We start from the raw sequence: 13,620 nt of genomic DNA, 5'->3' as shown, positions 1-13,620 counted from the left end.
ACGTAACTTTTTAACGATGAAGTCAGAAGCTCTGCTGTACTTATGAAGGTGTTTGATCCTAGCCTGGAAGAGCTAAGTATGTAATTTTTGTATTTAAAATTTGCATTTAAAATGCATATTTCTGTTTCAATTGAAAGTACAACTGCATTTTTGCCAGTTCTTATCCATTCACTTTCCTGAAAAGTCCTGTCCAAATAAAAAACTTGCCTTAAACTTGTATGGTACTGTACTGAATGAGGAAACAGATCTTGATTTCAAATATCAAAATATCAGGTAGTTTTCAAAATGAGGAGGCAGCATCATTTGGAAGGGAAACAACTATTTTCTTCAATGAAATAGGATTACTGCAGACAATGAGCTGGAAGTCTGACTACCAATTTGAAGCTCTGAAGGAGTTTCCTTCCATATATTAGAGCAATTACGGTCATTTTGGTAGACAGGAGGCAAAATCCTTTTTCAAAATATACGCTGTTAGTTTTCACTGAATTTAAAAAAGGATACCAGAGTACTGCTTTAACACAGACTACCTCATAGGTCTTCCCACTACCTGCAATATTAAATTCAATACATTCATACAAGTCAGTAAAAAATTTCCATCCCTCTGCACTAAACAAAAACCCACCTCCTTTTGTTTTTGTTTAAGCATATCTTCTTCAAACTGTTTCTGCATCCGTTCTTTTTCTCGTGCTAGGCGCTGTTCTTCCTCTTGTTCCTCCAGTTTTCTCTTCTCTTCTTCTAGTTGTTTCTTCTTCCGCTTTTCTTCTACCTGAGCCATTATTGCTTTCTAGTGGTATCATAAGAAAGTAGAATTAAAAGCTATGAAAATAAAGGAATTAGAAGCTAGTTACTTGTATACTTCTGTGTACATCCATGATACTTGGATTTGAAAGGATAAAATTTATTAATGTATGTGACAGTAGTAGGCAAAATAGCTGTCTAACAGATTGTGCTATTAACTAAAAAGTATTTCAAATGCTTTTTTCTCAAAACATGGCTAGTTGCCTTCCCGCTGTCTTTTGGAACCATCAGCTCAGCAAAGCAGTCTGAAGACAAAATGCTCAGAGATATACAGAAGTCTCTTTTTATGTTTTCAATTTAAAGTTCACAGAACAGGTGTATATAAGTATCAGCCCTCCTGATGGCAGCAGTGACTGAAAAAAAATGCACACAAACCTTACTGGAGTTATAAAGGCTACGTTACATCCTTTTTGAGGCAAGAATTCAGTCACAGAAATACAACTGACAAATATAAATATTAAAAAAACATAGAGGCTGGGTGGAATACTGTTAAACACGAGTAGATGTAATCTGTAGTCTAACAGTTGTTTCAACTGCCTGTTATTAAATTATCATGCTGTATTCACTTTTTTTTTTCCCATTCTTCTCATTAAAATAGCACCAGACCTTACACAGAAACCTACCTGATGTTCCAACTGCTTCTGCCGCCGTCTGTCTCTCTCTTCAATCTGTGCAGGATCCAAGAGAGCTGTCATTGAACGAAGGAAACTACGAAGAAAGAAACACGTATGTGGCTTTCTTATCATAAAAAGTAAATCCTAATGCCTTCTGTAATTAGAATTCCCAGATTACAAGTAACTTTTTCATATTGATGAAATTGCATTGTATTAATTATTAAATTCATACAATTTGTTATATTAAGGAAAAAAATAAGGTTACTTGCAGTGAATTTTATTAATGAACAATGGAAGCATATGCATATTTCAACAGTGAAACAACATGCAATTCTGAAAAAAGCAGAAGCCAAATGAATAAGATCCAAAGATCAGATTTAAGGCATCTTATTCAAATATTTATTTAATTTCTAAGGAGGTGCCAGAAGTGTACTGGATGGGAAGATGATTGTCCTTACCGAGTTCACTCACCTAGTTTTCTGACTGTGATCCAAAGCACTGCTTTTAGCACCTTTTTCTGCATTTCCCACTTTTGAGGGCATGAAGTTGCCTAAAGCTGCAGGTGAGAAAGGGTGAACAAAAGCAGTCAGCTCCTTAGGGTCAGGTGACAGGCAAAGACTTTCAGGCTGCTTTTTGTACATTCCATTTAAGGGATGTTGTGCATTAGTATTAAGGTGGTTCTTTAAAGAATCAAAATGCATTGCCCATCTGTCATGCTCTTCAGCCTAAATAAATATGAAGCAACAAAAAATGGAAATGCGCTCAATTACATTCTCTACAAAGCATGGTTAACAAAAGAGTTAGACAACACATTTTGTACAACACAAACAGTTGAAAATCTTTGTTATGGAGTTACAACACACAGAACAATTCATTCCTTAGATGGAAAACCAAAGTATTTCTGTTGCTTAAAATGCAAATCGGAGCAGAAATTATTCTGTGGATCAACACACTTGATCAGCAGTAAAGTACTTCCATTATATTTTCAGCAGAAACAAACAAACCAGAAAGTAGAAAGTAAAAAAAAAAAAAAAAAAAAGTCAAAGAATAAGTTAATAACATGAACAGGTTTTATGCTCGCCCACATTTATGCACACCACTTCAAACACAGACAGCAGCAGAATTACTGTGCTTTGGGCAGAGGTATTACTTTATACCTTCTACCTTCTTATTTTCAATCAGACAGGCCTATTATAAAATAAGCACTCTTCCAGAATCTCTTCCATTCTTTCAAGAACCCAATCCTAACAAAGTACCCCAAACTTCTGTATTCTGTAGTGGTGACATACTGGCTTTTTAAGTCTCCCTTCCGTATCACATGGCCTTATCTTTATGGCTCCATTTTTGCAGCTGGACATTTTACGTCAGGGACCTTTGTTTTTGCTATAGGTACTAAGAACACTTTTTCTTCACAATATAATTGTTTGTCTGACAAGACTGTAAGATGCCTACTTCAAGATTTCTTTTTGGCAGAATGCAAATTAACATACTCTGTGTGAAGCTTTCCAGGAGTACATTCCTTAAACCAAGAGGACTTTTCTTCTTTAAAAAAAGTTTTATGCCTATTTTAAAAGAAGCAATAACAGAATCTTACTAAGAATCCAAATAAATCTTTATCCCATTCCCTAAGTAAATTTTGCCTTCCCTTTAAACATGTTGATTTGTAAACATATCAGAGAAGTTAAAATATCTGCGTTATATAAGTCTGTAGTGCAGAAAGGTTCAGATTGTAACATGAGATGCAAACAGGAAGATGAAGAAAAAAATTAAGTACATGCAGTTTTCTTTCAAGAGGCTGGAAGTGAGATTACTGTCAAGCTGGTAACTGTACCATCTCCCCATGCCACACCCATCAAATTAAAAAACACCTAACGCAGGAATCTTTTACAGCTGTGTTACCATCACAGCTATAAAGTTCCATTTGCAAAGGAAATTCGGTTCCTTCAGCAGCTCAGGAAAGAAGATTCATGCTGTGAGTACGTAACTGACCTTAGCAACAAGGTGGGGTTTGTTTGTTTGTTTTAGAGGATGGGTAGGAAACTTCTGTCACTGTGAGCCATAGAACTGAAATATTTTTTTTCCGTATAGGAATTGTGTGATTGTTGTATTAAATGCTTCAGCTCAGAGTAAAAAATGTATTGATAAAAAAGACCACAGATTACAAACATTCCTATGAGGCAAGTTGTGGTAAGGGGGATTCTTGTTCACAGATAACACACAGCATGGCCAACATATTTCATATGTGGTAACAGATATAACCCTAGCTTAAACCATTGTACAGTAAATTGAAAATCAGGGTTCTAACAGCAGTACAATCTTGCTGTGCTTCTTCATTTCAAAAGACAGAAAAAGAGACTTCAGAAGAGTATGTCAGTCTGTATAGGAATGCAAAATACTTCACTGACCTTAAAATCAGAAATAAGGGAGAAATAGTAACAGAGTAAAGGAAGTATGTCACTTTTTCACAATAAGAACCTGAAGGGGTATGAGATATATTGCCCAGATCAGCCAACAGTGACAGTATTAAAAGTCTCTTCACTTTAAACTGCAAACAAATTATACGGGCAAGTTTCCTTTGAGATCCAGTGTAAGAGATCTATGTTCAACAGCCTGGAAAAACTGAAGGTTACAAAAGGTAGGGCTGTTTTCTTTAATCTGTCTGGGTGTACAAATGTTTAAAAAGCTTTAGAAGTACATATCAAAATAGTATTTCCAGAAACAGGATCTGAATACCACTGTGATGGTTGGTGGTTATCTCTTAACTCTTTCTTCTCAGCTCCTTCAGTAGCATACAGGAAATTTATTTTTTACAAGGTGTCTCACTAGTGTCTCTGAAAGACCTTCCAACCCCTGGTGCTTTCAAACCATGAATGGGGCAGCAGGTTATAGCAATACCACTATTTTCATCTCCACAGCAAGTACTTTAATGCAGCAAACTAGGCATGCTGTTCTCTGCAAGGAAAGTACTGTAACAGCTACTGCCTGAGTGTTCAGTTAGACTGTCCTGTGATTTCATGATGAAAAACTGGACGTACTGCATTTCATTATGTCTTTGTCAGTAGCTCTTAAGTCTAAGACTTCAACTTTTATTTTTAGAACAAAAACTGAAACAGCACGCATTTCTTATTCCAAGTCATCTCTCTAAACCACATATACCTTTGATAAATTCATTTTTTCTTCTATTTTTCGTAGCTTAGCTTCTTCCTTCTGTTTGTCCAGCTCTTCGAGCCACTTCTTCTGTTGCTCATGCTTTAAAGAACTAAAAGGTTGTTCCTGTGGCACAGCTTCCTGTAATAAAATAAATGCTGGTCTATTACTTGTAGCCAAAATTCACTACATTGTCTAGCCACATAAAGACATGTCAGGAAACTGCCTTCAGTTGCTCAGCACAACTAGGCTGTTCTCTTGCATAACAATGAATGTAAGCTTGTAACTGTACTGTGTTTGACTGTTCCATAAAAATGCTTCAATTGTTAGAAAGATGCTAAATAAGGCAGTCACTGAATCTTTTTCTAACTTGAACCATCAGCCTCTTGCTCCAAACATGACAATCATGAACAAAAATCCCTCTTCTTCCTTGTTGCTATAGATCACTGTTCAGTATTCTATACTATTTCAGGTAGATTCAGCCTGATGATCATTAGATCACTAATCTGACTCAAGTAAATTCTAGATAGCATTTTCAGTCTTCTCTTCTTGCTTATTAATGGATATCCATATAACTTAACAAACTGACACTCCAGTGGCACTAAGAATTTTCAATGCTATCTGACAAAAAACATTCTATCAGTCTTTTAAAACCCAATTTCTTAAACTTTTTGCTCCAAATTTTTTTTTCCCGTGGTTCTGTTTCTGATATGTTCCCACTTATCTATTTCTTTAACATATGCCTAAAAGCTAAATAAAACTTCACTTAACACCAGTTCTTCATGCCAGCCTTCAATTATACTCAAGACTTTTAACTGCCCATATTTTGATAGGCACTCACTCAGACACAATGTTCTAGATAGAGCAAAAAGATCTACTGAATTATTTTGGTCTAAAAGAACTACTGAAGCTGTATATCTGTTATCAATAAATAAGGGAAAAAAAAAAAAAACCAAAAAAACAAAAACAGCCCACTACTGCATGCAAGTTAAAATCTTACCCCTAAAATAAATGCTATGCAATTGACAACTGGTGAGCTGAGTACAGTGTCTGCAAATAAACTGACTGCTTATTTAAGTCTTGATTTATTTAGTTTGTTCTTTTGGTTTTGAATTAATAGCCTTTAATGTATACAAAACAAACAAACAAATTTTCTAGAAGCTGCTACTCATTAGAACTTCAGCCAGAACTTGTACTTCAGCATATCATATGCAGTAATTTTTACTTATGCGCACTGAAACAAACTCTTATGGGGGCAGGGTGATAATTTCTTTTTCTAGGAATACTGAATTATGCCAAAAGATGCCATTTATTTTTACTGTAATAACTGACAGTGGATAAAAACCACCTGTTTGACAGCAGTCTCCTCAAAGTTGTGTCTATCTGATACACTATTTTCGGAGTTACAGCTGACTACTTGAAAGGCAAGTTAAAGTCAAAATGCTATGCTTAATATTATGTAAGCAATTAGGTATATTAAAGAGCTAATGAACAATGTAAATAACTATATATTATTATATAACCACTTGATTATGCCTCAAATCATAACTGGAAAAGATTCATACCTCTTAGTAATCAACATGCAAGGAAAGGAAGAGGTTGGTAATGATACTTCATATAACTGATAAAACTACAAATTGGAGCAAAAATTAAGTTTTTGCTTAATTATAGGGAGCTGCATCACATCATGCCATCAAAGGGCTTAAACTAACCACTGAAATTTGATTTTGCTTCTAGTTAACATTGGATCTGTACAGAAAAGAAAATCTTGTATGAATTAAGAGCTCAAGAGTTCTGCAACAGTGCTCTCAAAACCGTGTGCTTTTCAGTGTTTATAGATAGCTTTACCTTATCTGGGTCAGCTGTTTCCATTTTCTCTGTGTGGTTTTTATCATTGCCAGATTTTGTCCACAGATAAACCACATCTCCTTCCAAAGTTTCTTTCAGTTTCTTCTTCAGTGCTACCTGTTCATCTTCAGGAAATTAGGTGGGGGAAAATGCATAAAACTTCAGTAAAAATTCCTAATACAGACGTGTAGATGCATTTAAGTCACTGCTGTGTGGCATAGCAGTTCACACATGACTTTGCTCTTAAGAGGATGGCCACTGAGTCTCTGTCCAGTGGTGTGGGGGTAACAGGGAAATCTCTCTGAGAAGAATAAAAAACCCTTAACAGTAATCAAGAAGAAATACAGTATATCAATTCTCTCCACTTTGTTAAGACTAATGAGATTAGAATATGCTAATATTACCAAACAAATGAATACTGCAAAAATCAAACCCTGAAATCACATCATCTACCTACAAGTTGTAGACAAAACACTCTTGTATATCAATCATAAATAGCTTAATTTGTCATAGAGTCTTTAGCACTGTGTTAAACGGTTTTAACTTTCTACAGCGATTCCCTGTGGCTGGTGATGGGACAGGGCTGCAGGGTGACACTTTTCCCTTAAAAGAAACAAACTGATTTGTTAAGGATAATGGCCATCAAGGAGCAAAGGGATGTGACTAAACCAGTAGCCAACAATTCCTACAGTATGAAGCATAAAAAAAAAAAAAAAAACCCACAACACTATTTGGGAAAATATTTATTTTATATAGCAATATTTTTTGCAAGAAGTTATACATTTTCTTTATGTAGGTTTTTTTTTTTTTTGAGATTTGGGAATGTTGGTCTGTTCTGGAGATTTAAAGCAGATAACTTCCAAATCTGTAGCAATTGCACTTATACAAGTAAACCTACAGAAGCATACGTAATGCAAAGTTTCTTGGCATCTTCAGTGTCATAAACTCATAAAAATATAAGTTGTGTGTATGGTAAGTACCTAGTTCCTTCTTCCACTGTGTCTTTTTTGATTCTAATAAGGCTTTCTCTCCTTCTCTTTCACCCAAGGTACTAAACATGTCAGCGGGTTTCCAGGACTCCTTTCTATAGATGAGGGAGCGAAAAAAAAATTACTTGAAAATCTGTTGATTATAAACATAACTTTCTGATTAGTATATATATCAATTCTTACTGTGATTAAGAACTACAATTCATTAGTAGAGAAAATTTTCGTGGACAGTAACATGGATTTACGTACATAACTTTCTCTCTTGGTTGTGGATATGACTCTTGTTTCCTGCTTGAATTAGAGTTAGGCTCATCTGGAACAGATGCAACTTCACAAGCTTTTTGGAGCAATGCTACAGTGGTTTCCTCTGATGCCTCACTAGTGCCTGTAGTAGAATACATATACATGCCTGAATGTATATATATTTACTTATTTATACATATATATATATATATATATATACAGACATACAAGTAAATAAAACATACGTGCCCACTAAACGTTTTTCAATACTTACTACTTAAGGAGCAGAAGAGACTTGCAAACTCACCATTATTTAACAAGCCTGTTTTCTGCCCTGCTTGTATGGCTGAGGCATGCAAGTTAAAACTTCAAAGCATATTCTTAGAACGCTAGACTTACAGTAAGTACTGGCACTTGGCAAAGAGCTCAGACACTTGTACTCAATTTCAATGTGCCATGTTTGTGGTGACAGAGTTGACCTCTTCCAGGGGTCCCAAAATAAGAGTAGTAATACAGGAAGATACATAATAGTTGTCATGTTTGTCAGCATAAGAACTGCAGAATGAACACTACTCAGTAGTAGTAAGTATTACAGTTAAGCAGAAAGATTCATGTATATCTGGGGGTCAGAAGAAAATCTAAAGACTGCTCTTGAGATACACAGCAATATCTGAACTCTTCAATCAACCAGAAAAGCCTGCATTTCTGAGGCTTTTTATTTTTCTTGTGGTGGTGACAGTTATTTCCACAGAATCATGGAATCACTTGATTTGGAAGGGGCCTTTTAAAGGTCATCCAGTTCAACTCCCCTGCAATGAATAGGGACATCTATAGCTCAAACAGGCTGCTCAGATTCTGGTTTTGTTCTCAAGATTTTTATGTTAATGGTTCAGTGCCCTTACACTGTCTTTCCCTCCCCCCCCCCCAGTTTTAGTATGAAATGTTGACAAGAGTTGCTTGCTTTTTTACTCTGCAAAGTACTAGAATATTATCAAGCAATTTCTAGTTCTTTTCTTTAAAATTAACAGCTGTTTGGTTCCTAACAGTTACAGGCAATTTCACATCTGTAATAGCAAGCAGTATTTATTGGTCTTGAGACCATTAGAGAGTAGTATCTCTGTCTGCAAATAAGTTTAAATTATGAACTCAAACCAAGGTTAAGTCTCACATTTTGCTTTGTTTCTATGAAACTAACATCAGTTAATTGTATGAAAACTGCACTGTATCTTACCCATTTCCTCTTGCTTTTCATTGGGAGTCTCAGAGATGTGCCTAGTTCCTCCTTTTACAATCATCAAAATCTGTTGAAGCTGTTCTTGTGTTAAACACACCAAACTTCTCACGTCTTCAGCTGATATATGTGTATTTTGAGGATCATGTTTACTTTCTTTAACATTAAGATTCTCAGAATCAGGCTTCCTGTTTGTGGTATCTCTTTGGAAAATCAAAGAGTGATCTTTAGTTGTGGCTTCATGTAAGGAAGGTTTAGTTACTTGCAGTCTTTCACCTTTTGACACTGATAAGCTTGATCCACTCCTTGGTTTTGCTAAGTTTTCCTGATTGATGCAAGCATTTTGTGTTGACCTCTGCATATGCCCAATATGCCTTATTCTCAAAGTCTGTTTAGGCACTCTGGCTTTATTTCCCATCTGTTTAAAAAAAAAAAAAAAAAAAAAAGGAAAATTTAGCATTTATTGCAGCTAAGGGGAGAAACTCTCCTAAGTAACAAACAAAAATGGGACTTAAGCAACAGGTAATAGTAAGTGTTCCTTTTCTTCTTTGTTCCATCAATAGAAACTAACTCCATAAAAAAAAAAAACAAAAAACAGTAAAATATCTTCATGAGTACTAGAAATACCTTAAGGGAGAACACAACACCTAACTCTGAATATTTAGAAGTGACAGAAAAATAATTTTATATAGCATAACATCTAAAAGAATTCATAAACATTCTTATTTTCTTTGGTATTTCTGAAGCATGGCTTCAATTGTGTTTTTTTTCCATTCTGTAACTGTTACTCTTTCCAGGGTCTTTGTTGTACACTTGTAACTATCTTACAGATACTGAAAACTTCTTTGATTTTTTTTTTTAAGTAGTCCCCTGCAAAGCTAGGAGTTGGACTCAGCGATCCTTATGGGTCCCTTCCAACTGAGGATACTCTTGTGATTCTTTTTTACAGCTATAATGAATCTGAGAAATACCCATTTTTTTCATAAACGTGACTGATTACAAATGTTGAGACACTTCAAATGTGTTCTCAATTATCTGCTAACAAATGGAATGGTATCATGTGTGCTCTACATAAAATGTAGTTTTTTCACTTACCTTCATTGCAGGCTTTGCTTTATCTTTCGGGAAGCAAGCACAAACAGATAGGATCAGTATTTAATAGCAAATTCTTCCTGAAAAATAGATCTTAAGAAACTCATGAGCTATTACAGTCATCAGACATCTTGTAAGGAAGGGGGAAGTACCTTCCTGTAAATCAGCTCAGTAAATGTATATTTTTTTCTTCCAGTATAAAAAATGTATGTTGGAAAACAAATACAAACCTACCTAGATATATTCCAGCCATCAATTTCCAGTTGTACAGAAAAGTACTGTGCTTTCTTTGCACTACCTATTAGACATCAGAAATGCTAACTGTTCTGACTTTCTGCAAAACACCTAATTAATAATATTTTACCATTCAGATGAAAGTATGCTGAGTTGTCACTCTGTAAAGACAGGTGTTAAATCCTGGCTTAGGGTCAACGGCAATGATGTCTCTTAGAATGCTATGAATAGGGCCAGAGTTAAAGTACTTTCAGAGTACTGCCACTTCAGAAGTGTTGTGAGGCTTTGTCTCCAGTGGTCTGCCATTTCTTTTAATAATGCCTCACCGGTCAGCTCTCTATTAAATGCAGAAAGTGCAGCCTCACCAGAGCTGACAAAGGGGACAATGAGTTCCCTGCTCCTGCTGGCTGCACTATTGCTCATGCAAGCCAGGGTGCCATAGGCCTTTGTAGAACAATTAGGGAAAGTGGTTCTGTGCTTGTATATAAACACGTCTCATAAATAAAGAACTAGAGTTTAGATATGCTCATAATTAAGCTTTAATGAGATGGTCTTTTCTAGAGTGGCAGTAATGAGATCTGGTCTAAATAGGCTGCTTAGTGAAAATGAAAAACCTCAGCTACCAACTACTGCAAATATGTAAGTGTGAAATTATACAATTCTGGGTAAATCGAGCAGGGAGTTACTGGGCTTCTTTTTCCCTGGTAATAAGGGGCTACTAAATTGCAGAAATTCTCACATTACATCAGTCAGAGCATTAAACATTACTTCAGGTAAATAATCAAAAAATACCAGAAGCAGCTAAAATCAGCCTCGGCTTCCCATCCAGCACTTCGGTTTCAAGCTTCAGCCCATCTCTGCAAAATGGGAGAAAGAAAGTAATTAGAACCGTTAAGAGAAGTGGTAGCGGTGAGATCTTTACATTTAAACAAATACAACTGCACTTTATGGTAACACTGCACGTGCTTCCCCCGACGCTGCCTGGACAGCCGCGGCGCAGCGCTCCGATCACCTCACGCGCCGCGGGCCCTTCCTGCCCCCTCCCCAGCCGGGCTCCACGCTCCCCCGGCACCATCGGGCCGCGAGGCCCTGAGCTAAAGCCGGGGGGGGGGGGGCACAGAGCGGCGTTCCCGGCCACCGGGTCCCTCTCTCCTTACCCCAGGTTCATGGCCCGGCCGGGCAGCCGGCGGAGCCTGAGGGGCCGCCGGGCTCGCGCTGTGTGTACGGCTGTTGCCGGCACCACACAAGGAGCCGGGAGACGATAGGCTTCAGCCGGGCCCCGCTTCGCCAACGGGCTGCGCGCACACTGCGGGGCCGGGAGGAGCGGCGCCTTGTGGGGGATGGAGTCTGCGGCGGGGAGCGGCTGGGGAGGGAGAGCCAGGGAGAGCCTTCTGCCTCCTTGTGTACCGCTTTAGAATAGCGATTTCTGTAGCGGTCCACATAGCAACTTACGATTTTATTTAATAACTAGTCCTCCTTTTCTCTCTTTCTTCCGAACAATAGAGTCAACGTACGTATTCCTAACCTTCCAGTGAAAATCTTTTAATCTTTCTTTTTGGGTGGCAAAAGAATTGCCTCCTGATTTCAGTTCGAGACAGCAGGTGGCAATATAGTTTCAAACATATCTGCAAAAGTGTACCTGCCGTACAGAAACCATCTTACCAAGGGCTCAAAACGGCTTTTATTTTTTGCTCCTGAAACAATGAGTTTCAACCTCTTAGGATGTTTAAAAACATTTTATAAATTAAATATCAGTGGTTTGTCAGACAAGCATGAGAACAAATTCTTTCTAAAAGCATGCAGTTCACACCTCTGTACATAAAGTACATCAAATGCTGCCATTTGAAGCTGTAACTAAAACTAGCTCTTAAATGATGTAGCTACCTATCTACTCCATACCCAGCTCTTCAGATCCCCTTAGTGGTAGTGCTGTGGTGGAGGGGAACATATCCTCTAAGTTCTGTATTTAATGCTGATTGCGAATAGATATACGTGAACTGCTACAGAGAATTCATACAGTACAGTAGATGACAAGAAGACCATAACACAGCAGTGTGAGTATTACTGCATAACTTCAGTTCTGGTAGCTGCAGAAAACAGTAAATACAATCAACTTTTGTTTAGGTCATATCAGTTTTACACTGAACGTATAAAGTCAAGAGTTAATAACGTGCTAAACTTCAGCAAAACTACAGTTTGGAAAAAGCTCATTTATTTATTTTTGTTGATGTTAACAAAAAAGTGAGAAACAGAAGCTGGAGCAAAGTCACCTTTTAACCCTGCCTGAGTTCATTCTACCTTCCCAATTACTCTGATGGCATGCTAAATTATTCCTAGTTTTCAGAACTCTTGCCTTCATACATGGGTTCATCTGTATTACTTTTATTGATTGAGATTTTTACTCTTTCTGATACACACAGAGAAATCAAAAGTCTTTGAAACCATTTTCTTGCCTGCATATATACATGTATGTATGTATATTGCACAAAATATATATCTAAGGACAGCAGAAGCTTGAGCCTGAAAAGAATAAAGCTTGGTGAATGAAGAAACTTAGTCATCCATTTACTAGCTTAAAAGGAAAAATACCATGGACATGGTGGTATTTTAGGGGAAAGAAATTTACCCAATGGCTTCTCGAATCACCAAAATGATATCCCTGACATCCCTTGTATCTACATTTTGTCCTTGGATACACATTTCATTCATGAATGTGTGTATGTGCACCATGAGACAAAAACTGGGTTCTCATTTTTTTTCCTTATTTCATGGAACTTGAGCACATTGTTCTGTAATAATCAAATGGAAGGAAAAAAAAAAAGTAAAACAGTATGATTTACTTCTGTAATTTTTTATTGATCCTTATCTGCAAAAATTGCACGTGACTATTAGAATCAATCACAATGGGCATGATAGGAATTGATACAAAATATTTGAAGAAATTTAAAAATAATATTTCCTATTACTACTTGTCCCAAAACGTTATTTACGGTGCCTTTATTTTTAGAAAGGAGAATGTGGGAGATAATATAGTTTCTATAATTCAAGGACTATTGTGGGAAAAGAGTTACCAGCCTCTTTCATATCCTGATAAATTAATCACCAGCATTCCCAACTTCTTGACTTATTCAGGAGGTTTGAATGAAAATGCTTCTGGGATACATGTGTCTTTCTGAAGGACAAAACACTACACAAAGCACTTCAATCACACGGTAATTAAACTTTGTGATAGCCCATACAAGCAAGGTGAGAGAATGAGGTTTCAGTGGGAGGTAGGTGTTGTGGAAATCCCATCAGGTGTCTGTCTTGATCTTTACACAGAAATACCATTAATATCTGGTCTGAAGTGATTTTTCAGTCACTTACATACTCAGGAAACCCCACTTGGAATTATTCTCATTTTCTAGGTGGATAAATGGGTTGG

The 13,620-nt window shown here is 36.9% G+C and overlaps 1 protein-coding gene across 3 annotated transcripts in view; it reads right to left on the bottom strand.

Annotated features, from left to right (window-relative positions):
- Positions 1-13,620, bottom strand: part of CCDC66 (coiled-coil domain containing 66) — a 41,124-nt gene that overhangs the window by 4,532 nt on the left and 22,972 nt on the right. For 2 of the 3 annotated variants that reach the window (XR_003077470.3, XM_414339.8), the window contains exons 1-11: positions 11,354-11,437; positions 10,989-11,053; positions 9,966-9,988; positions 8,871-9,288; positions 7,646-7,781; positions 7,388-7,491; positions 6,408-6,532; positions 4,569-4,700; positions 1,884-2,137; positions 1,422-1,506; positions 623-784 (exon numbers count right to left, since the gene is read on the bottom strand). Coding sequence is in view for 2 of the 3 variants with exons in the window: in XM_414339.8 (XP_414339.5) it covers positions 623-784; positions 1,422-1,506; positions 1,884-2,137; positions 4,569-4,700; positions 6,408-6,532; positions 7,388-7,491; positions 7,646-7,781; positions 8,871-9,288; positions 9,966-9,988; positions 10,989-11,053; positions 11,354-11,364 (1,515 nt within the window). In the remaining variant the exon portion in view is untranslated. Of the gene's footprint in view, positions 1-622; positions 785-1,421; positions 1,507-1,883; positions 2,138-4,568; positions 4,701-6,407; positions 6,533-7,387; positions 7,492-7,645; positions 7,782-8,870; positions 9,289-9,965; positions 9,989-10,988; positions 11,054-11,353; positions 11,438-13,620 lie in introns of those variants that run through there. The other variant, XM_015293403.4, reaches the window with a different exon arrangement.

Source organism: Gallus gallus, chromosome 12, assembly GCF_016699485.2.
Source record: "Gallus gallus isolate bGalGal1 chromosome 12, bGalGal1.mat.broiler.GRCg7b, whole genome shotgun sequence".
Classification (NCBI taxonomy): Eukaryota; Metazoa; Chordata; class Aves; order Galliformes; family Phasianidae; genus Gallus; species Gallus gallus.
This window is presented reverse-complemented; position numbering and strand designations above follow the sequence as displayed.